The sequence below is a fragment of the Astatotilapia calliptera genome, chromosome 7 (assembly GCF_900246225.1).
Source record: "Astatotilapia calliptera chromosome 7, fAstCal1.2, whole genome shotgun sequence".
Taxonomy (NCBI): Eukaryota; Metazoa; Chordata; class Actinopteri; order Cichliformes; family Cichlidae; genus Astatotilapia; species Astatotilapia calliptera.
The window spans coordinates 37,936,624-37,961,258 of NC_039308.1; the positions used below are offsets into that span (position 1 = coordinate 37,936,624).

At 40.6% G+C, this 24,635-nt stretch overlaps 2 protein-coding genes across 3 annotated transcripts; one reads left to right on the forward strand and one right to left on the reverse strand.

The window, feature by feature from the left end:
- Positions 1–889: 889 nt before the first annotated feature.
- capslb (calcyphosine-like b) lies at positions 890–8,275 on the forward strand. Of its 2 annotated transcripts, none has more exons than XM_026177006.1 (5): positions 890–1,185; positions 3,535–3,672; positions 5,232–5,409; positions 5,704–5,913; positions 6,067–8,008. In XM_026177006.1, exons 1-5 carry the CDS (start codon positions 986–988, stop codon positions 6,166–6,168), a joined length of 828 nt encoding a protein of 275 aa, XP_026032791.1. In that variant the 5' UTR covers positions 890–985; the 3' UTR covers positions 6,169–8,008. The 2 variants fall into 2 exon arrangements, with proteins under 2 accessions (XP_026032791.1, XP_026032790.1); XM_026177005.1 differs by lacking the exon at positions 6,067–8,008 and adding an exon at positions 8,017–8,275 and having other exon boundaries at positions 894–1,185.
- Positions 8,276–12,108: 3,833 nt separating this feature from the next.
- Positions 12,109–18,355, reverse strand: il7r (interleukin 7 receptor). Its single transcript, XM_026174638.1, has 8 exons — positions 17,918–18,355; positions 15,637–15,778; positions 15,394–15,551; positions 15,039–15,190; positions 14,309–14,465; positions 14,104–14,224; positions 13,953–14,025; positions 12,109–13,238 (listed from the first exon to the last, which is right to left on the reverse strand). The coding sequence occupies exons 1-8, from the start codon at positions 18,003–18,005 to the stop codon at positions 12,837–12,839; spliced, it is 1,293 nt and encodes a 430-aa protein (XP_026030423.1). The 5' UTR covers positions 18,006–18,355; the 3' UTR covers positions 12,109–12,836.
- Between the last annotated feature and the right edge of the window lie 6,280 nt (positions 18,356–24,635).

A 24,635-nucleotide genomic window follows, 5' to 3' on the forward strand; every position in this document is an offset into this window, starting at 1 on the left:
ATATACATTTTTTGCACTCTCTGGTCAACTGACTCAGTGGCTCAAATGGCTCAAAAAACCTGATTCACTTTGGTGAGTGACTCATTAAAACTCTATTCAGTAAAAAAAAATCAAATTTACAATCACTAAACAGTGTCCAGCTGTGTATTTGTTTATGTTTTTAACCACAATACTTACCTGTAACACAGGAGAGAATGTGAACACAGGAGACACGCTGCCGTTTGCCTGGTCAGTCTTGCCAGAATGCAAGCTTACGGCAGCTATGCACCCGACTCAGTTCACAAAGCACGCTGCTGCCCCCTACTGTCCAAAGTGTTATACACTCTCCTGGCAACAGAGAACTTACATGACGTTGCAGATTTAAATTACACCAATAAACCAGCAACATAAAACATGTATAATAATCTCCATAAATCACGCCACTTAACTCAAAATTGTGACCACATATTTGTGTGGATCACACAAACATATAACTAACCACAGATCTTCTGCGGATGTAGGCTTCCTCCCATCCTTCTGTGTCTGCATGTAATCCCAGACACACTTGATGATATTGAGATCAGGACTCTGTGGGGGGCAGCATTTCTTGTTCTTTGTGATGAAGATAGTTCTTAAGGCATTTGGTTGTATGTTTGGGGTCATTGCTCTGCTGCAGAATTAATTTGGGGCCAATAGACAATCATTTATATTTCTGAAAGCATTCTTTGTTTACAGCATTTTTTTCACACCTGCCTAAAAACTTTGCACAGTACTGTATATTTTAAAATACATATTCTAATATATATTTCTACATCTTTTTTATTAATATGTTTGTGGAAGAAGGAAAAGACCTAATTAAAAAAAATACTATCACGGGCTCTTCAGTTTACCGGATATTAACGCCATAAATTTAGTCTCTGTTGAACTAAACATATACCTCCGGTTACTCACAGAGAAACACCGGAACTCCTCCCACTGAGCATGGGAGAGCCAATCACAACGCAGAATGGATCAGCAAGTCTCCATGGTAACGGAGTATCGTTTGGGGAGGGGCAGACCGGGAGAAAGCAAGAATCTAAAGGTTAAAGTGTTAAAACTCCTCAGTCGGACTCCTCTCTGTGCTTACACTGATCCTCCTCCTCTTGGGCTTCGTGTTTACCTCTTCAGCCTCACTAAGCTACAGACAGTGGACACACAGCAGGACAGGTAACACACCTTCAGATCCTCCATTACGCTTCCATTTTCTCGCTTTTGGAAATCAGAACCTTTGAGGATGAACAAGAATCAACAGGAAGTGTGGAGATTTAAAAATAAAAGCAGGGAGCAGACACAACAGTAAGAGCCTCAAACTAACAGCTGGAGCATCGGCTGTTGTTGATTTGTATGTCTGTGTATGAAGAGAAGCTACTGTTTTCACAGGCCCACACAGTTTACACATAGACGACACAATAAATACACACATTTATGTTACATTTATGTTACATTTATGTTATGTCACTCCACACACAGAGAGATAGATATATATAATATAATGAGGTCATCTAGTGGAGGCAAAGCAGTAAGGTGACGGAGGCTGAAGCTTCATTTAACATTCAAATGATTTAGTGTGACCAGCAGGAAAACGATCCTGCTGTCTGCGTTTGTTTAACGCATGTGGTCATTTTGCTGAAGGTAGCTGCAGTTGTCAGAAAGATGAAGGAAATCTGAAATATTTCACTGTACAAACTTTATTTGTAGAATAAAATAGAAATATTCCATGTGGTACTGTGATATAATGTACTTCAAATCTGAAATACTTGTACTTCAGTTTTTATTTTAACCATAATTTCGTAAATAAATATTTTGCTTCATTACAAACTGCTGCTGATATTGGGCCTGCTCTCTCCTTTTTAACTTCTTTCTTGGAATGAAATGAAAACTTTTCCTTCTTTAATTTTTAATGTTCAGCCTGCAGGTGCTTCCAGCCTCCAGCAGGTGGAGCTGTTTGTCTTTTAGAATCAGAATATTTTATTAATACCTAGGGAAATTATGTGGGTTACAGTTGCTCCAGTACAGTAGCATTGACAAAAACAAACTAGACTATTTATCAATACAATATGTTAAGATATGAGGAAAAGCGCAATTTATACAAGTCACCAAGTGAAACATTCAGGGTTGACAAATTATAAATAAATATCAAGAAACTGACAGCAACATTAGAGTAAGAAGATGTGCGGGCTGTGGATCAGGTTTTTTTTTTTAAGACTTCAAGCTGTTATAAATATCTGGATCAGGTTAGACACAAACTCAGTGAGCCTCTCTTTTTTTAACATCTCTCATACAGGTGAGAAAATTTAGTCTTCAGATGACTGACAGCAAGACAATGTAATATGAAAAAACAAAAGAAATAATAAAACAGTACAAGTAACTTGAATCTAACATTAACATATAAGAACAAAAGGATCAAAGGCAACAAAAATGAATAAAACAAAACAAATGCTGAATAAAGCAGATAAATTAGAACAGAAAAATGAAATAGATTTAAATGTATTTACATGAAATCTAATCAGTTAATAAATGAAAGTAGGGCTGAATGAAACTTCATTTAAAAGCCAAAACAATAAAATAATACAGAGGGCTTCCACAGTTTGTTTTAATTTCTTTGATGTTTTGGGAAAATAGCAAAATAAATAAGTTCACAGAGTCGGTGAACGTGTAAAAAGGAAGATTACAAAATTGTTTGCATTATTTAAATATTTAATATTTGTGCATTATTGATAATATTGATATTTATTTTTTAAATATCATAATTAATGTAACCATGTCACTCTTCTACAGTAAAGATAAATCACAGTAAATAAAACAAAAGAAATAATGCTTATAATGCAGACTCAACAAAAATCCAGACTGAAGAGTTCTTAACCCGTTGTGCTGCTCGCAGGTTCTCAGTTCAGACTGATCCAACAGCTCAGAGAGAAACACAGGAAAAAAGTAAAATACAGAAAAACTTAAACGTAATAAACTAAAAACTCTAAACGACCAACTAAAACCAAAACACAGGATGGATAATAATCAATAAGAATTAATAAGAAAGAGTCCCACAATATCGATCCCAATGTTCAATGTTCCGTGACATGATCTTCAAAGAAATAAGAAAGAAATGAAGAAACAGTTATCAAAACAGACTATCTGACCACAGCCCTCATGTCCAAACACACCTGAGCCTGTAGACAGCGCTAATAGGGGGTCAGGTGTGGTTGTGGCCTCAACCTAAAGTCTGGTCCTGCACACAACAGTGAAGATAATCACAGGGATAGAAAAACATCCATGGATGTGGTTTTCTGGAGCGTCCTGGTTGGCTGATCATGGCGGTTCAACGGATGACGCTTTGTCTAAATATGATTTAAGAGGTATCTGTCACACCTCCAGGAAGTGACATTTAAAAAAAAATTTTTAACATAACATTTCATATTTTATCTGGCTGAGGTCAGACAGACACACACAGCACACTGTAGGCTGAGTTAAGGTATAGATCAGCTGTCAGAGTGAAACCTGATTGGTCTGTGTTATGTCAAGGATGGCGGGCACATCGAGACACGACAGAGAGATGGCGATGAATGCCAAGCGCCAGCTGTCCGAGTGTTCAGACCCCATAGAGAGACTCCGGCTGCAGTGTCTGACTCGAGGCTCGTCTGGGATCAAAGGTTTGGGCAGGTGAGCTTCACACACCTGTTCACACATTCAACATTCCAATCCAGAAGAAAAAAAGAAGGAAATTCTGTGTTTATAAAGATGTCAAATCAAATCACTTTTATTGTCACATCACATGTGCAGGTACACTGGTACAGTACATGTGAGCGAAATTCTTGTGTGCGAGCTTCACAAGCAACAGAGGTGTGCAAAGTACAATAACATAAGAACAAGCAAATATAAGAATGGCTAAATCTGAGAATTATATGAATAAATATATGTACAATATAAGAGTGTATACATATTACTGAATGTGTATACTAAATATGTATGTCTACGTGTGTGTATATATGTGTGTGTGTGTGTGCACATATTTTACAAATTAAATAGAGTAAAAATAAAATAAATATATAAAATATACAGAGGTTGGTAGTACCAACATAAAAAATCTGAGTTAAGAAACAGAATCAAAATTATTAAAAGTTCGCAAACACGTAAAGATGCCCGAGCTTCATCATCACACTGAAAAATAGACTCCAGTCACTCGTTCCTTTTTCCATTTTATCAAACTGAACAACAAACGTCAGCTTCTACAAAGACGAGAACCTGCTGCGAAGCTGCTAATTCTTCTGTTGTGTTAGCCCCCCTAATATAAAACCCCTGGATCCTTAAAAAAAGATTTTTTTTATTCTCTTTAGAAGTAAAAAAAATCTGTGTTTTTAATTTCAGACTGCTTCAGAGTCCTTCGCAGGTCTCTTTTCTCCATGATCAGAAACTATAGGGACCTCTATAGTCAACCAAAGCTTGTCACTTCCATCTGCAGTCGTCTGTTCTGGGCCCTTCTCTCAGATCGGTTCATGACTCAGGCAGACATTCTCAGTTATTCTTTAATGCAGTGGAGTAAATGTCGTGGAGTGTAGGTCCTCTGCTGGCTGTGATTTGTCCCTTTAATGCAGCGGCGGTGGGTTTCGGGGTCAGATGAGAGTAATGAAGCACTCACATCGATGTTTACGCTGAGGTTTTCCTGTCAGATCATCGCTGAGTCGGCACGGCTGCAGGATGTTGTTGTGTTTGTCTTCGTCGTGTTGTTGCTCTTCTTGTGGTTTTCACTCCGCTGATGTTCAGCTGTACACTGTGCAGTAACCTCAGGTCCTGTAATACGCACATTTACTCCCAGCACTGCAGTACTGGAGTACTTTCAGTTTGAGCTGCTGCATACTCTGCTGCTCTACAGCTGGATGATGATTTAAAAACATGAGTTCATAAGATCAGTTGGTGAGCTGCAGTCACAGTAATGACATTATTCATACTTCACACATCAGATCTGAATCCTTCATCCAGCGCTGACTAAAGGAAACAATGTTTCTTTTTTCTAAAGCTACATGAAAGCGGTAAAGACAGAAGTGAAACTGTCTGTTCTGAAGCAGCTCAAATATCAGGGGACTCAGGACTAAAAATACAGTTTACTACTTATTTACTTTAACTGACATATAGACAGTTATAGTTTTTTTTAAATAAAGTTTTACTTTTCAATGGTATAAAACTGAAATGCTGCTGTCTGATTCGCTGATTTTGTTTGTCAGGACCTTCAGAGTGATGGACGACAACAACAACCGCTCGCTGGACTTCAAGGAGTTCATGAAGGGGTTAAACGACTACGGGGTCTTGATGGAGAAGGACGAGGCCACAGCTCTGTTTCAGCAATTTGACCGTGACGGCAGCGGGACCATCGACTTCGACGAGTTCCTCGTCACTCTCAGGGTAAATCAGACCAACGATGAGAGCATGAGATGAGATCGCCTCCTATCAGTCAGCCAGAACTAAAAAATACCCCCAAAGCCCTCCTTCCATACGTTTTTAATAACTGTGGTTTCAGTGCTCGTGTTTCAAGGTGAACAGCTGCTCTGAATAAAAAATAGTTGTGAAGGCCCCTAAATGGCATGGATGTTTTAATCTGCAGTCAGCGATCGTCTGTTTCAAACTACTGAATGATGTGTCATAAGCTGGACTGAACTGAATCTTCACTCCTTTAACTTCCCCTTCTGTTAACTGCAGCCGCCAATGTCCAAGGCCCGGAAGGAGGTGGTCATGCAGGCGTTTCGGAAGCTGGATAAAACGGGTGACGGGGTGATCACCATCGAAGACCTGCGGGGTGTTTACAACGCCAAGTACCACCCCAAGTACCAGAACGGAGAGTGGACGGAGGACCAGGTCTTCAGGACATTCCTGGATAGCTTTGACTCTCCGTATGACAAAGATGGAAAGGTAACGAGCTTCTGACAGGAATGCCAGACAGGCGGTGTCTGTGTGGGTGGAGGTCAGTGACTGTGGCCCACAGACCAGTAGCTCCTGCACTGAAACAGACTTTAGGTGTGCACTTTCCTCAGCGTTGATGAAACTGTATGCTCCTCTCTGAAGGTGACCCAGGAGGAGTTTATGAATTATTACGCTGGTGTGAGCGCCTCCATCGATACAGACGTCTACTTTATTGTGATGATGAGAAATGCCTGGAAACTCTGAATTAGCGGCGTTCTGGTAATCGAGCTCCGTGGTTTTTGGGTGGTGGTAGGAGGGCGGCGAGTATTTCCATTTTGAGGTGTTTTCCATTGTAGAAAAGCTGTGATTAAATTTCCTCCCTGGGGAATCTGGTAATGTTCTGCAGGGTATGTTGTATGGTTTTACTTGTAAATGTGTTCCAATGAGATGGACTCAAAGAACCAGACAACATACAAACTCAGCAGTGAAATCGTTCATTTAGCGTGTTAGTCCACGCACTGCAGGCTGCTTCACTCTGGCTTCTTACTGTGGTTCAACCTAACCAATCAGCTTTTTCTCTTTCACTTTCTGGATGTAAACAAACTGCTGTGTAAACAAACACAGCCGCGCTGTTTCCATGCAGATATGAAACTCGCGCAGAGGTGATCAGTTCTCATCATTTCCTGCTCCACATTTTTATTCTTGCACTCTCCCAGAGCAGCTGTGCATGATTCACACTTCAAAATCATCCTTCTTTATCTTATACTGCGCCTTAATGCAGCCTGCAGTTCAACCTCTGTTTGAAACAAGCTGCTTTATCTCCTCCTACTTTTAAATCAGCTTTCTTCTGATTGGATGATTTGTGAAGTCTGCCTTGGTTCAGCACCCAGTGCTCATGAGCTGTAATATTTACAAAGATCTTTTGGCTCATAGGGAGTATTTTTACATATCATTACCTTTATATTTTAAACTTTAGCATGAGCATCTGACACCATAATATCATGCACAGGTTGGAAAATGTGGAAAATAAGGTGATGAAAAATTAAACATCTCTTAAAAGTTAAGTAAGTATACCCCAAGTAACATGACTGTAACACACCCAAAGAAAGATTCTAGGTCTGACCAACCGTCTCAGTCGTGGGCAAAAAGATGACAGTCAATAAAATTCTAAAAGACAATTTATTGACAAAAAATCAAGAGATAAAGGATAAAACAGTCCAGTGTCCCATTTATGAATCAAATAAAAACACACAGTCCCAAGGCCAGAGCCGGCTATGCCACAATGCCAGTTGCACTCCACGTGTTGCCTTTAACAGGGTTAGAAGTTGTCCTCTGAGACCCACCACCCTGCAAGCATATAGCCAGTGGTCACTCCAGCCTCTGCAATTCTGCTGCCTTTAGGCTGTGGCATATAATAGGCCCTGGCCTATTATATGAGAGACAGAGAGACAGAGAGACAAAACGACACTTTCACTATAGAATTCATAGCGCAAAGCCCATCCATCCCAAACATATCTGATTTCATCACATTACTCTCTTTATTTCATAAATAACTTCATATCTATCCATAAACCTGTCTTTAAAGATTTACAGTTAGATTCAGATCACCTCTGTCTAAAGAGCCATCTGACTGCAATTTAAGGTGTTTACAGTTTTTAGGGAATTTCATAACTATTTGAAATGTTACCCCCATACTTTGCTTCATTTAATTTTTTTGTACACAGAACACCTCGAGATTATTGCCTTATTTTGATTTGAGTTTTTTGTTTTTTCAATAATTTTTTGTGCAAATCAAAATGGGCCTATATTGTTACTTTGTTTTTCCAATTTTAAACAAGAAAAAAAAATTGATTATCCTGTATGGATGATTGGATGAAAGAGTGGATGGATGGATGTCAATCAGGTGAGGCACCTCATTTTTTAAAATTTTCCTTTTAAACTTTAAAGCCACACAAGAAGAAACGGGCCGCTGTTTCATTCTGATCTAACCGATGAAGTTGGCCCCTTCCTCTTCATCTCTGCTGTTTGTCTTCATAGTAACACTTTGAAGTACTGTCGTGTTTGATCTCTGTATTTAAGCTGTCATTAAAGCAGGTTTCTTGTACTTGACAGGTGACCCATGATGAGTTTATGAACTATTACAGTGGCGTCAGCGCCTCCATCGACAGCGACGTCTACTTTATACTAATGATGAAAAACGCTTGGAAGCTCTGAATCACATTAAAACTCCAGAATCTAAGCACCTCATGGATTTCCGACAAACAGAATTTGTTTTAAATGATCATAATGATGTGTCTGATCAATTCTGCAGCCTGAATTGTGTCATATTTTCAGTTAGAAGTCATATTCTAAATAAATGCAGTTACACAGATTGGTCCGACTTTTATCATTTTTGTATCGTGTGCACATTTTTCATTACTAATTACATCACAGTGAAACAGCAGGATTTCATTTTCCACTTTATTACTATATACACTGATATGCATTGTGATTAAATAAAAACAATTCCACGTTACATCAACACGAGTACATTTAGACATTTCCATAAAGTATGTACGTTGTATTTAGTACAGATTACAGACTTCTTGTTTCTGAGTATAAAGCGTACATTCCTGTTTTTGTTTCAGCCATTGTGAGGTCGGTTGTGTCAGATATTGAAGCAGCAGCATTGGGTTTAGCATCTCCATGACTACAAACAGAAACAGTTGCTACAGCAACGCATCCACAACCCGCCTACAGACAGCTGAGCTTGCGTGGACATGACGTACACGACTGCTCAGAAGTTGGAGATCACTTTGAAACCTCATGTTTTCAGGAAGAAAAGCTGATTGAGAGAGTCCATAAATGGATGTTAAAGTAGAAATACTGATTAATTGTGTAATTTCTATCTAACTAATCATTCTTTTTATGGAATATCTATGTATGTGTAAAGAGGCCCATTTTAAGCAATCATCTGTGTTCTAATGGCACATGATGTTCTCTAAAGGAGTTTTATAATATTAAGAGGCTTATTGATTATTAGAAAAACCTTTTCCCACCACGATGGCACACCTAAAAACTGCTTTACTGATTATAGATGTACTAAATCTGGCTAGTTGCATCTCTGGAGCATTTCTGTGTAGATGTGAAGCTTTAAAATGGCCAAAAGAAGAATGTGTTCAGGCTGTGTGCGTGTTCTAAGAAATGAAGGTGATGCCTTGCAGCCACAAGAAGAAAACAAACCAAATAACACTGGTGTGTATTACTCTCAAGAGAGCACTGCTAAGACCGGTTGGTGGCAGGCCCCCAGCAACCACAGGTTGCTAGGAGAAAAAGGTGTATTCCCCAGCCGGCTGGCAAGTGGTTGCTGTTGGTTGCTGGCAGTTGCTGTGAAACTAAAGCCACAGTCATACAGGCCTAGAGACCAGTGAGTTACTCACTGTCAACCAGCGGCTGCTCGGGAAAAATGTGTATTTCCTGCCCGGTTGGTGAGCAGCTGCTGAAGGTTGCTGATTGTGACTGTGGCTTTGGTCACTTGCAGATTATCGCGGCCGCCTCAGTTTCCATGGAGGGTGCCAACTTCTCTGCAAACATTTACTAACTACTTGCCGAGTAGAAGTAAAAGTGTAAAAAAGTCAGACACAAACTGGAAACAGCGCAAGTTTCCCTTCAAAATAAAAGTTTTGCCTTTTGAATCGTGTTGATTGAGGCACAACTTTTACTCTGAATTCAAACATTCTCCGTTTGCAGTTTGTGTCAGACTTCATTTTCATTTCCACTCAGAAAGCAGTTGGAGAGTGTTTGCAGACAAGTCTGTGTCTTCCATGCAAACTGCAGGCGACCATAGCAGCCTGCTAGTGACCAAAGCAACCATGCAATTGATTTCACCCAGCAACAGCTAGCAACCACTTGCCAAACAAGTGAATATGCACATTTTTCCCTAGTGGCCTGAGGATGTGAGGAGATTGCCAGTGTGTAACTACTTAAGTAGTACAGCACCTTTACCCACATGATTGGACGGTTTTTCCAACAATGAGTCAGCCTTTTAATGTGATAAACCTGCACTGCTTGCCTCTGATGTAGATATTCCAATAAAAAAAATCTGTTTAAGGATTCAGTTAGTTAATATTTATGTTCACTTAACTGTAAATTAAAGCAAATTAGCTTTTCCTTCAAAAACATGGTAATTTCTAAGTAACCCCAAAGCTTTGAGTGCTGTACTATGATTCAGATGAGCTTTAGGAGGCTTTACATGTGATCCTGTTTGATATGCATGGTGAACGCTGCAGCATGAGTTTCAGTTCCCAAAGAGTTTAAGTGCAGATGAGTTTAGATACAAGCAGCTTTAAATGACCTCACTGGTGTTGTTCGATTTTTTTGGTTGAGGAATGAGAAAAAAATAAAATACAGATGGTGAAAAATTGAAAAATCTGATAAACAGGTCTTATACCAGACTAGTTTTTGTGAGATGGAGCACTGAGAATTTATGAGTAAATCCATAAGCCGAAGTTTAATTAAATTCATTTCTACAAGACCTGGAGAATAAAAAGCAGGTCCCAAGAGTTCTTCAGGTTGTGGTCATGTGACTCAAGGACTCAAGGTTTAGGTTGTAGAGATCTTACAGGCCCTTTTAACCAATAACAATGTTCCACAGATTGTTTAGGTGGTTCTTCTGTATAGGTCTCTTTGTGGTTCCTTGTTTAATTGTAGTGGCTCCTTTTGGACACTGAGAACGTACTCAGGTTCATTTACAGGGATCGTGGTTACACAGGAGGTATCAGGGATGTTTTATGTGGTTTTAATGGCCTCCAGTATGAGCTTCTAGTAATATTTTTGTTATTTCTTGTGGCCCTTTAGATGGATAAAGTAGGAGCTTTGATCTAGCAACCAGTTAGGTGCTTTGAAGGCTCATTCAGTTGGGTGTTTTGGTCATTTAGGTAGTACACTGGGTCAATATAGATGTACTTTGGGGGTTTAAAGGGTTTCTTTAGATGAGCCACACTCTTAAATATCAAAGAAACTTTCATTTCTCTCTCATCTGTCAACTGAAGCAGTTCACCACCTCCCAGGCAGCCAACACGATCCATAATGCTGAGTTAAAAGATAAAGTGATCACTTAGACGCTGGGATGCCTGGAAGGTAGTTTTATCTGAAAACCACTATTCTATGCTATGTAGTAAAACAGGCAAAAACACAGGTATATATGATTCCTCCAACGACAAATGACTACATGTGGAGGTGTGTCAGTAAAAACATGAAAACACACTTGGCCTCAAAGCAACAAAATAAATCCTGTATTTCAGAGCTGCAGGTCAACAGCCTGCTCTACTCAAAGCTACATTTTGGGTTCAAGTGAAAGATTAAAGCTAAAAAAAAAATCTGTTAGTACAAGCACAAGAATAACAGCCAATTTATCACTTTAAAAATAACAGCAGTGACTAAACATATTAAAATAAACCCGATTATAAAGGAGCAGAACTAAGTTCATATTGTTAGAATAACGTGTAACACATCGTTACTTTAGTTGTCTCAAATGTTTTTGGTTTATGAGTCACAAAAATTAACCACAGGCTGTGTTTTGCTGTCTTTGAATATGAGCTGTGAGCAGCTCCACTGCATAAAAACGTTTTTTCCTTTTTCTGTTTTTTTTTTTCTTAGCAAGCCTGTTGATGGCTGACTGTCCAAGAAAATGACACAGGAAGCGAGAGAAACACCAAAGTGAGGACAAATTTACACGTTGGTGATTTTTTTTTTTTTTTTTTAAACGAGTCAATGATGGAGACTCCCCTCACCCCCAACCAGTCACAGCAGATGGCGGCACATGAGCCTGATTCTGCTGAGGCTTTCTGTTATACAGTGGTTCTTAACCTGGGTTCGCTCGAACCCTAGGGGTTCGGTGAGTCGGTCTCAGGGGTTCGGCAGAGCCTTCGCCATGACATGCATGGCTCATTTTGTGCACCAGTAAAAAAAAAAAATTACATTTTATTTTTCACTAAAGAGGGGTTCAGTGAATGCGCATATGAAGCTGGTGGGGTTCGGTACCTCCAACAAGGTTAAGAACCACTGTCTTATGAAAAGGGAATTTTTCTTCACCCTGTCACCAAATACCAAATGTTGTCATGCTGTCTATTCTCGCTTTACAGCCTGTAAAATGTGACACTCCCACTAATCCTATCACGGCTAGCACTTCAAAACCTTTTTCTTAAGTCCCAGCTGGGAGCCAGCTTCTATACAAAGATGAGACGATTTATTTTGGGTTAAAATGCTGGTGCAAAAGATGCAAAAATATGTTCATGAATCAGAAAAAGAACCCATTCCATGTTAGTGGCAATGGGGAATAAGAGTCTCCACTCATGTTAGCAGCTTGTTGAGGCTGCTACACTTAAAAAACTCTGCTAAACTCAGAGTGTAGCAGAGACAAAGTGATGGATGTGTAACATAATGAACTGAGGATGGTGTGAAATTACTAAATGTTATCACTGTTCATCCTGATGGGAACATCTGAACCAAACGTCATAGCAGAAACTGAGTAATTCTTGTGTATATTTGCTACAGAACTCCAAGATGGAGTTAAAATAAATGTCAAAAGATGACAAAACCTAAAAGAATTTATCCTCTTAGGTTTATGCGCAAATGGGAATCCAGATGAGATACTTCACCAGTAAAAGCTTGATTTCTGTAAAGTGAACCAAACTTCAGCACTCCATTCAGTGATTTTTCTTTTGGTAATGAATGCCAGATGTCTCGTTCTCTGGACAGAGGTCCAGCATCATTGAAATCCAGGTGAAATGTAAGTGGTAGATAGGCACATCCGGACAAAAAGGCAGCATGTTTGTCTTTCTGTTCTTTCACTTTGCTCTGAAGACCTCGTGAAGTTGGAAGCCCTTTGCTTTAGAGCATCCTGAAGTTTGATAAGTACAGTCTCTGATCCTGTTTGCTCACCACTGCATCACCTACTTGATCTTATAGAAACTGGACATGGTGACGTAAGCCTCCTCCTGTCGATTTGCTCCAAACACCTCAAAGTCATTGACTTCAAATTGTTGCTCAGGCTGCTCGGGTCTTTCCCCAAGCTGGAGGATGTCGATGGGGGAAGGACTGCAGCTCGACAGGCTGTCCTCGGCTTCAGACGAGCTCCTGCTCAACAAGGCAGAGAGCTCCAGCTCCTCGGTGCTGGCGCTGGCAGTACTCCTGCAATCTAAGCTCTGGGTGGAGCAGGGTTCGCTCGACTGAGTGCTGTAAGCAGCAGCAGATGCAGGACTGATCGCAGGCTCTGTTTCCTCACGTGCTGTCGTCTCCACGGGGTAGACTTTGAGATCACTGAGCACCTCAGGTCTGAAGGTCAGCAACAGAGGCTGCAAAACCAGAATGACATCATATTTGTCTACAGCCAATCAAAAGCTCCTTTGTCATGTTCTTTGTCTTAACAATTACAAGTAAATTCACTGGTTTTAACTACCCTACGGTGCAACAGTTAAAAGCAGCTTGATCTAGTACCTCTAAAAAAAACTAATCACAATGTTAAACAGCAAAAACCAACGGGCTGTGCAGAGGCACGCCAGAATTTCACACAGTTAGTTAAATGTCTGCTGCAGACAGCTAATTTTTGTGCTTCTTATTAGTCAAACTGAAAGTTCCAAAGATTCATGTCAAAATGAGTTTCATGAACCTGTAGTGCCTGTTTGATATCTTTTGTACCAGAGAGGTCAAGAGTGCAATGTCAGCATTAATCAGTACAACCGATGCACCGCTCACTGTGCTGTAAAATCCTGGTGTCACATCAAACAAAGCAATGCTTGAGGTTTTACAAACTGTGTTTATAAGCTGATGTGCTCAGCATAGCTCAGCAAGTTGGTCAATAAAAAAGTATCATCAATATGAATGTTTATGTTACTATGTTGATGCCACAGTTTTGACTACAATTGCTCTTTGGTAGGGGTACCACCACCTGAAATCTCATCTAAGTAAGATTTTGTGTTGTGATTTCTACAACTGGTCCTGTCGCTCACACGTGACCTGATGTTGCTTTGCAGTGTTTTTATTTTTTATCTGACAGTAGAATAACTCACATTGTTTGGCTTGCAGATCTGCACCAGAGTCTGTTTAGGATGCGGGATGCTTGGCCACATGTAGGTAAATATCCTGTGGAATAAAAAGGAAAGAAACTTAGTGAAGGGAACTCACTACTCAGATTGTTCTGACAGAAAGTAGACGTCATACTTGTTTTTCCAGAGGATGATGATGATGATGATACTAAAGGTCACCATCAGCAGAGAGACCAGACACACTCCGACTTGGTACGGTTCCACCTGTACTCCACTGGTCTGCTTCTGGAGGTTTTCTTCAGGAAGGAGAACAACACAGATCATTACTGATATCAGTGTTTAAAAAAGGTTGTGCAGCAGGACTAGACTATTGTTCTTACCAGGGGTAAGGAAAGTGAACGTTTCACTCCACTCACTCCACGTGCCCTGAAAACTCTTTGGGAGTGTTCGCGCCCGCACTTTGACATAATACTTTGAGCCTTTTTTAAGGTATCCCATGTTGATATTTATGAAGTCCTGGGATGAGGTGTTCTGAATCTGTGGTCAGAGAGAAAAGAAAACATTTCAGTCATTGCAAAACATTGTATGATATTGTTGATGTAAAACAGTCTTTTTATGTTGAAGCACGTCCTCATACAAGATAGGACAAGTATTAAATTCCAGATGACCTGTAATGTAGCGCTAGTCCCTTTTGACTCTACTGGAACTACAGTTTTCAAAAGAAACAACATATTTTACACAATAAGGTTTAAAACTGGTGATTGGAACCATTAAATTATCAGGAGAGTGCTTAAAATTTATCATTGTGTGAGAAACTGTGGAAATCAATTTGACCTCGATTGGAACCAGGTGCTTTCTACCAGAGAAAAGGTAAGACGATGCTCTCAGATTTGTCTGCATTACAGTTAATATCACAGGAACTTCAGAGACTACTACTGGGCAAACCAAACACTGAAAGATTTACTCATTAGATTGTTTAACATTAAAAACAACCCACAATACAACAGTCTCTCTAGGAGAAACTATGTCTGATGTTATAGCGAAAACCTGAAAGTCTTGAAGTAGAATGTGAGATTGCACTTCTGAGCTATACTTTTTAGATCACTGTACCATGATTTCCCCAGCTGTCTCGATCTGAAACTGGAATTCCTGGTTCTTCACTTTCAGGTAGTCCTTTTGGTACGGGATCTGAATCCAAATCTTAGCCTCGTTAGACTCTTCTTGGAAGGTGATGTTAAACACCTGAGGACTCATTGGTTTAACTGCAGGGACAGCACACAGAGAGAGGACAGTAATGATAGCAGCTTTGGGCACGCAGAATTCAAGACTTTTACATTTCTATACTGGAAAAAAGGAAATGAACATGAAGTCTGACAGGCAGTGCAGTGGTGACTCTTCACCAGGCAGCTACTGATGTTTAGAAGCATTTGTAAAGTCTGAAAATGTAACCAGATGACATGTTTACCTATGTTCTTCAGGTAGAGTTTTTGTGAAATCCTGCCGCCACTCTTTAAGTGGACGGTCAGCTTGAGTTCCGACAAGGGCTTCAGGTCTGGGGAGCTGAATGTATCACTGTATGTCTCCATGCACTTCTCCATTACGTTGCTGTCATAATGAAGGTAGCTGAACAGAAGAGCAGTGACCTGCATCAGTATCTGAATTTCCTCTGACATCCAGCACAGTACTGAACGTTATATCAAAGGTTTACCACAGGGTCATCCTCTCAATGCTGTCGCCTCCATCACCTCCACCCTCTTCATCATCCTCGTCATCATTTCTGCCTTCAAGCAGCTTGCAGGTCAAATTGCATCTTTTCATCATGATGTGAGACGTGCAGCTGATTCTGGGCTCTGAGATGAAAAACACTTTCAGACATTTCTCCACTTTTTGAGTATTACACTCTTGTCTTTTAACTTTTTTTTTCTGTCAGTTAGCAGTATATATATCATATACTACCAAAGATGTCTAACCACGGCTGATTTGCAGCCCATGTGCCTTAAGCTGATTTAAGATTAAGCTTTACATACAACATGCCAACACAGACATGAAAACAATCAGGAAGGGAAACAGCAGTGAAATAAATGCAAACTACATCAAAAAACTTCCATGTCACTGATCAAATATTTGTCTTTATCATTAACACCAGTTTATGCTTTTATCTCTGAGTGTTTCAGATCTTTAAGAGTGAAAAAAGACTAAATAAATGTTTTTTGCTTGTTCAAAGCCCCACTGACTGTTCCTGTGGTTAAGTATGTTGATTAAGTAGATTGTGGGTGATTTAATTTATTAAAATGTAAAACTTTGAATTTCATGGTGATGCCAGTTTATTATCTTCTGGTCCAATATCTTGCATCATGAACACTATTTATTGCTGACTTGTTTAACCCAAACAGTGACATAGCATGAAAGCTGTGATAGACTATATCCAAATTGCTGAATTGATTTCTTTCTAATCAGAGGTTACTGAGAAACCATCACATAACTCAACAGCACACTGGAGTCCCTCCTGATACGCAGATAACTGCATCATCAGCATAATTTTGAAACCCTGCCTCTGCAGCTGCCTGTCACTACAGTATGAAGTGCTTTGAGAACATTTTTATTCCAATTTGTCACAGTATAAATAACTAATTCTCTTTGATTTTAGGGATGCAACACAAAAATAATTATTCTGTAGTAACTCGTTGAAGGAAAACTGACTGTGCATCATCTGCATAAAAATGAATACCGAATTTTCTTCAGTTTTTAATTATAAGACTAATTGGAAGCATTTAAGCAGAGGGGGGGGGGGGGGGTGCAGAGGTTAGCACTGTCTACCTGTAGCAGCCTCTCACACTATGACAGCTAGGTTAGGCTCCAGACCCCCCGCCCTCACTCTGGCAACCCCAGGACGATAAACTGGGTCGCGAGAAAGGAGAAAACGCTGAGGCTGTAGATGTCTCTGTTTACCAAACACAATATGCTGCATGACAAAATCTTACCAGTGACTTGACATGTTGACCTTACAACCATGTTCAACACCACAACACTTTGAAGCTGCCAGCATGATTAAATCGTGTTATACAAGTTGTTAAAATAACCACAACTTTTCTTCCTGACTTTGCAGTTATTTATAGTCACTGCTTTACTTCGCATTAACTGCCTGAACGCCGAACAGTGTCCTTGCTCACCTTAAATACGTGCATTTAACTTTATTCATACCATTGCTTATTATAAACTGCTTTTATGTGTTTTTACTGCTAAATGGATGGCTTACGTAGGGTGTTGCCAGTACACTAAAACTGCATGCACTAAGCAGAACCTCTAAACTGTCAGCTATGTGTGAAGATTTAACCACAGGAGGAATTTTAAGCACCTGATCCAGTCCACCGCGGTGCAGAAACTGAACCGAGTGAAGCTCTGATGGAACAAAAAGCAGAGCATCAGCGCAGCCCCACGAGCACAGAGACGAAGCTGTGTTTACTCCCAACTGTCACGCTGATAACATCACTGCTTCTGATTTTGTTTGTGCCTACGAGCCGATGTGCACGAGAAGGCTGATTATTAAATCAATCCCGGATATCGAAAGCTGATGATGGGACTTAACAGGTGTCTCATTTTTCTTCCGAATTTGTGCCCCAAAGCTGAAGTGAGTGTCTCATAAAACTCCTGAAATGATGATTATTCATTTGTTTTTGTCTTAAGAGATACAAATTGTTCACGCTTCTTCGAAATTAACGGTAACCACACTTGAGCGCAAAGTCATTTAAGGATTTTAAAGAGTCTCTTCATGAAGCTTTTTAATTTTGAGCCATTATGCTCAGGTAAGTGCTCCACAGGTGCAATAATTCATCTCAGATAATATGTGCTGCAAATATAGCCCCCATCAAAGATCCAAACTTTACATTTTCTAATATTTTTTCTGTATTTGTATTTCCGTGAAAGATACTAATGTAAAAAAATCACCCCCAACATTCCTGTGCTAACCGCATGTTTTAAAATCTTCTTACCCATGTCGGGGTCTCCATCTCCGCTCTGAGCCTCACACACAGCTGGCAGCAGCAGCAGCATCACGGCGATCCTCCAGCCGAACTGCATCTCATCACCGAGTCTCCGTCCAGCTGCACACACGCTCACCTGCCGCTCTGCTCTTTCATAACCCGCCGTCACACCAGCTGAGAGCTTTTCTCGTCAGCAGGCTGGGAGAGAGGAAGGAGGAGTGGCTAGTCTGCAGAGGAAGGAGGAGGAGGCGGGGGCGATGCTGGGTAGTTGAGGTCTTACAGGACGCTCTGTAAATCAGAAAACATCCTTGATTTGGAGACTGCGGGGTCTGTGTGGTTAGAAGGCTGACGGACAGTTAACTCTCAGATGACAGATTATTAGGAACGTTCAGGGCTCAGTCACATGGACACAACAACATTTTTTGACACCAAATGAAATTAAGCCCACATAGACACATTTAGAGCAAACATGTTTGAGTTCATTTATTTTTGAGCAAATGTAAAATAAAAAGCGGCAGCTCAAAGAACAATTAATATTCCTTTACTTTATTGTCTCGGACAGGAGAAAATCATCTTAGATCAATCATCAAACATCACAAAAAACAACAAACAAACCAGACAACATCAAACAACTAATAGCATAATAAAAAGCTTAAAAAAACATTATAAAAACAACACAAGGAAAAAAAATACAACAAACCAATCAGTGCTCAGTCTGGTGTAAAAGTATGCTGATGTGTAGAGACTCGGTCCCTCCACAGTTTAAGAGCAGAAACAGTGACAAGCTGATGTTTTAACCTGGACCTCGATCAGAACCGTCGCCCCATCAGACCTCTGACATCTGTGGGAGCGTGCAAGTTCAGAGAGCAGAGCAATGAGTGGGTGCAGAGTAATGACTGGAAAACAAGCAGAGAACTCTAAAAGTGACTGGAGGTGAAGAAGCAGTGTTTGGACCAGCTGCAGTCCTGAAAGTAACCACAGACTGACACCCGAGCAGCGACCTGAGATGAAGGTGTGAAGAAAGTGCTCAAAGTCGCTGATGGAGGAAAACAGCTTCTTCTTCACAAGCTCATTAAGGTGAAAGTTATTAATACATTCTTAGCATATATTTAAACCATGTTTCCCTCTGGTTACATTCACACATGCCAACTTTAGTCATCTAAAGACCCCCTGAGCAGACCCCCCCTCCCAAATCACTCCCCACCTACAAGCCTGCCCTCAGAAAGTCCCCATAAAGTCATACAACCAGAACTGTGGCCAGGTTCATGAAATCCATCCCACCTGTTCATGTGTGATCTCACTGACTGACAGACATAAAACGTTCCTCCGCAGAGGGCTGAGACTTGCCCCAAAAACATGAAGAAATGAGCAACGCTGAAGTTAAGTCTTGAACATTCAGACTCACTCATGATTTAATGAGCGATGGAGCTGATCTGGGGTCAGACAGATGCTGCAGCAGCTCGGTGATGATTCCAGGTCTCTGTTTTTGTTGTGTTGGCAAGAGAATAACAGCAGAGATGGATGCATTTTTGCTGCTTTTAGAGTTCGTGTTCACCTTTAAACCAAAACATCAGCAACTCTATACAGGTGTGCCACGGGCAGGGGGATGGACCCATGGTATGGCACAAGTGTTTGTGTTATGTTGTATATTGACTTCAAATCAAATGTTCAGAGTGTCAAACTTGAGTGTCCTGGGAGGCGGAAAAGAGTGAAAACAGGAATTCTTTCGATAGTGGTGAGGCGATGTGGAGCTTTGTGTCTAAGGTTTGTTTTGGGGGTTTGTTATTCGTCCAGACTTAGAGCTGACAAAAGCTGCACAGACTATAAACGTATCTGCTGTATAAATAAACTCAACGCGCCGGATGTAAAGAGCCAGAAGGTAAAAATAGCAGTTATCAGTCTGTGGGAAATGTTCTCTCTGCCGTGACCAGACTGTACACTTTTTATCTTTTCTAGCCATCTTTGTGCGCAGACCTGTTGTTTTCCAGGAGAGAGAGAGTGAAGTTTGTGCAGCTCTGAGCGAACCTTTGCCAAACAGCAACCATGGAGCTGAAAGTCTAACCAGTAACCTACAAACCACTTCCTGTCTACTCTGGTTTGTTTTCAAATGAGGCCAGCATCTGTTTTAGTTTACTACGAGTTTCAAATTCAGAGGCAAGGTCGCCGATCACCCCGAACTTGGTCATATGTTAACGCGCCATTATTCACAGAAAAAATAAAGACATCAGCTTTGACGTCAGGAGTTCAGATTTCTGTCAGTTTGCAGTTTTGCTTCATTCCCCTCACACCAACAACTTCTCTGTTTCCCTAAATGAGTATTTAGTTTCTCTGCAGCCCGCAGCCTCAGCGTGGTTTGCTCTGTTTCCTTCTCAGCTACAGGGCCAGACGCACTGCATGTTTCAGGTCGCAACACAGGGCATGCTGGGAAAACTGTGGTGCAATACCTGCTGCCTCAACCTCTAATCTGTAGAGTCGACTGTATGAAGGCAGCAGGAACTGCACAAACACCGCAGTCGGAGGAGAAAAGGGGTTAAAGTTTGAAGCAGCACTGGTTTATTTTAAGCCTCCAAAGGCTTCAGCAGCACAACTCATGAGGTTCAAAATGCACAAAACTGGAAAAATCCAACACTAATGACTATTCAGAGAGGCTCAAGGAACACCAGCGGGGTTTAACCTCCACAACAACCAGCAAATCTGCAGTTTGAAGTTACAAAGTTGCAGGCATGGTGGGAGATGACAACTGTGCAACGAAGACACAAACTGCAAAAAGAAGACGCTTCACAAACCTCTTCAACTCTGAGCCGGAGAAACACTAAATGTAATCTTGCACTTGTGTTCGTTGCCTGGTTAAGTTTTGGCACCTAAACGAGTCACTCAACAACAGAAACAAGGTCACGGTTTGTGTTGTGATAGAACAGTTTCCTCTTTTTTCACGACTCGAGTATCCTGGTGCCGGCATGAAACAACATTCAAACTGAAATAAGTTTAGTTTGAAAATCATGTTGATTGCAGCAAAATACAAACGGGGAAAATGTATGTATGTGTGTATGATGGATCTCAACTCTGACTGAACTAACACTTCAGACTCAGTGTATTTCACAGTTTTGTGTATTTAACAACAAAATAAAAGTGCGCTAGATGGAAAATCACAGCTGTTCCATCGCTGAGCCATGAAAACTGTCATAGCTTCAAACAACCTCCCAGGGCAGCGGTGCGACCGTGGCCCCAACAGGAAAAAATACAGTTTGTTGGTAGTTTGATTTGATCAAAATCTTTGATTGTTTTTCCATCCCACAACAACAAACTTTATTTTATCAGGGCTTGTTAAAACTGTGAGCCACGTTTCTGACATCCGCTCACATCTGCCAGTGATGGAGAAGGAGAGGATGGCTGTCAACGGGGTGACCTGCAGTTAACATGACACCTTTGTTTGGGTGCCTACTCTCCTGTCAACAAGCAAAAATTACCTCAAAGCCACAAGCTATGCAACTTTATGCAGAAAATGATAGAAACTATCACAATGAAAAGGAAACACAACTTAAATCAAGACCAGGGAACTACTGACTGGGTGAGGCTGGGTGGAAGGTGGCTCCAACAGGGGTTTTACCCTGTTTGACTTGAATTTATTAAGGGGGGAAAGTATGGTAGGAGGTGACAGAGCACACGAGAGTATGACTCAGAGAAATGTGCTGCTCAACGGACGCAACCAATGATTAGAGCAAACACTGAACATGTTAAAAACTGAACATGTAGAAGAAATCAGACTTTAACTTCCTTTAAAGATTTCTGGATTCATCTGCCTTCTAAAAATCTCCACGGGAGGGAGAACCTGCTCATTTAGCAAAGATAGTTAGCTGTTACGCTAATGTAATTTCATCTTTTTTGTCATTAAGGTAACGTGTACAGGTGCTGTATTCATGTTGTATAATAAACAGCTAGGCTAAAAATGGGCTAGCTTCAGATGAGGCTAGCTGTGGCCACTGGTGTTGGGTTCTCAGCAGATATTTGGCTCCTAGTTTGTTGCACTGACTGTGTTTATATGCTATTTGTATTTGTGTATCATGAGGCAGTGGTGGGTGGAGATAACACCCGGTGGGTACGAAGGTGAGGTGTTGGTGGGGCGTCGAGCTTTCGAATGCATCTGTGGGTGGCAGCTGTGGTTAACGTGCAGTTTTCGGCTTTTAGGAGGCAACCTGGAGAAAATCATGGAAGGAAGAAGGAGATGGTGCGATCCTTCGACTGCAGCGACACAAGGCGGGGCAGTAGCAGCTGCCTGCACCTCCACAACGTTCATGGAGGTGAAGATTTAAGGAAGCTGCCGTGCTGAAAGAGCACAAGTCTTCAGTCTTAGGACGGTGCTGCGCTCTCTCTGCTGCACCTTATCTGGGAGAAGAAGCTCTCCCCCGCCCCCACCAAACCACACGCCTGAGGTTCCTATCTCCGCTCAGCATCGCAAAACATCTTCAGCTGTGGTTTCATGTGTTCAGTCGCCTCCCTCTGAGTTGCTGATGGGAATCTGATGAGCCACCTGTTTACGCTGAGTGTTGTGGTTCTGAATCCTGGGGGGTTCAAGATACTGGGAGCAGCGAAGGAGGGAACTCTGCATCACCCGCACGAACACAACATAGAGAGTGTATACGAAGAAGATAAGGATGTACACAGTCAGGCTGCTGCTCTGCCACACAACATCAACAGCAATGACACGTGAAAGATGGCTTCAGGTCTGAAAGCTTAACTTCAGGTTAAGCTGTTCTGCTTTCCTCCAACAGAACAGCTTTGCATGATCCACAGTCCTGGTTTAATTCGTACTGCTCCTTTATGCCGCCCTGTGTCCTGTGTCTTTAATCCTCACAGGGATTACCTTTACAGGTGGCACGTGACCTCTGACCTGTAACTTTATATATGTATGTATGTATGCATGTATATAAACATGAGTATATAGGATAACAGCCTCCATTTAAAATGTGTACACATTGACAAGTCTAATTACTCTGTGACTGAATGTAAAACTGAACTGCCCCTGATTCAACCTAAGTTAACATGAGATTATGGTTTTGTTTTTATGACTGTTTCAACACACTAAATATAAATCTATAATATAAAGTCGTAATTTTAGTTAAAAGAAAAAACTGCAAAGTAATTAGAGAATTCGCACTGTGCTGATTAGCTGTACCTGTATTAATATATGTCACTCACATATTCAAAATTTCACCTGTAATAGAAAAATATCACTTTTAATAAATCAGCATCTGGACAACAGAGTTGATTGAAAGCTAAATGATGCAACTGCGAACGTTAAATAGTTTAAAGCTGTTTTTGTTTGTAAAATGACAGAAATGGAAAGTCACAGACACGTATGTCCACCTAACAGATAAAATGAGGAAGTAAACTGCCTTTATAGACATTTAAAAACATACTTAACTCAGTACAACATCGTGTTATAAACAGCAGTTCAGATTCTGATTTAAACAACTTTATTTCCTTCTTTATTACATTTATTTTGAAAATCGTCTTAAATATAAACTGTACTTTGTTCTGACATATAACCCTGTTTTCTTCATGCTTATCTAACAGCCCAGAAGTACAAACACATGAGCTTATCAGTTTATTATAGTTTGACGTTATCTTATTCTAATGATATAAAAACTGATCGTATGTTTCGGGAAATGTCAGCTTGCACACATGATTACTGCTGCTGATTAAAGTGTGTCTGAAACTTCAATAAAATTATAATAAAATCTTTGTGTTTTGTCATTTTGATCTAACCTTGGAGTGCAGTTTGTTATCATGTCTAAACTGTACAGTTGTAAACATTAACAGACAAATGAAAACCTGAGCTGTCAGTGATGTGAGATATGTTCCTCACTGTTTTATTTAATATGTTAAAAGATGGATTTTTTTCATCTTTAAAGTGTAAAAATTGAGGTGATGAACTTAAATAACACTTGCACAGATTATTTTCATATATGAACTTACCACAGCAAAATACCGTCACAGCAAAGACGACACTCAGGGGCCCGTGTGAGGGGACCGTGGGCAGTTGACTGTGGCCCATATTGCCAAGAAACGTAGAGAAATGTAGGGCACATTCGGTTCCCCTAGATATGTTTGTAATTTTTTTTTGCTGATTAGACTTTGTGTGCAATCGTAATTTAAGAAAATAATACTAATATCTTTCTGTTTTGTCACAGGTGCAGAGCCCAGATGTGCTCCACATTTCATGCTGCTGCACAGAAGCTGAGCCCATCTGGTTCCCACAGCTCAGGTACATGACCAACATTTGCTTGTATGGTGCGTGGACCATAATGTTACTCAAAAAGGGGGGGAAAGCTACTTTTAGCCACTCCCTTATTCACAGGGGGTTACTACATTGTTGGTTTGGCAGATTTTTTCACCAGATGTACTTTAAACTGAATTTATTTGCCCTTCCAAACTCAGACCAGGGATTCTTTGTTTGACATTCAAATACATAAACCACTGTACTGTGGAGCATGCTCTCAAAGGAGGGATGAAAAAAAGTTTTTTTTTTAGTCTTTTTAGAAAATACAGTGCAGCCTAGAAGGGCACAATCCACACTTATTACATTTGGGCCCTAAAGTGGGCATGAGCTGTCAGCAGTTTTGCCACTATGCACGGTCCATAGAAAACTATCATGGGATTCAGGGTTTTCTTTGGGCAGTCTATAGTGGGACAGCAATAGACTTGCTTAAAAGTGTTCCAAAAGGGC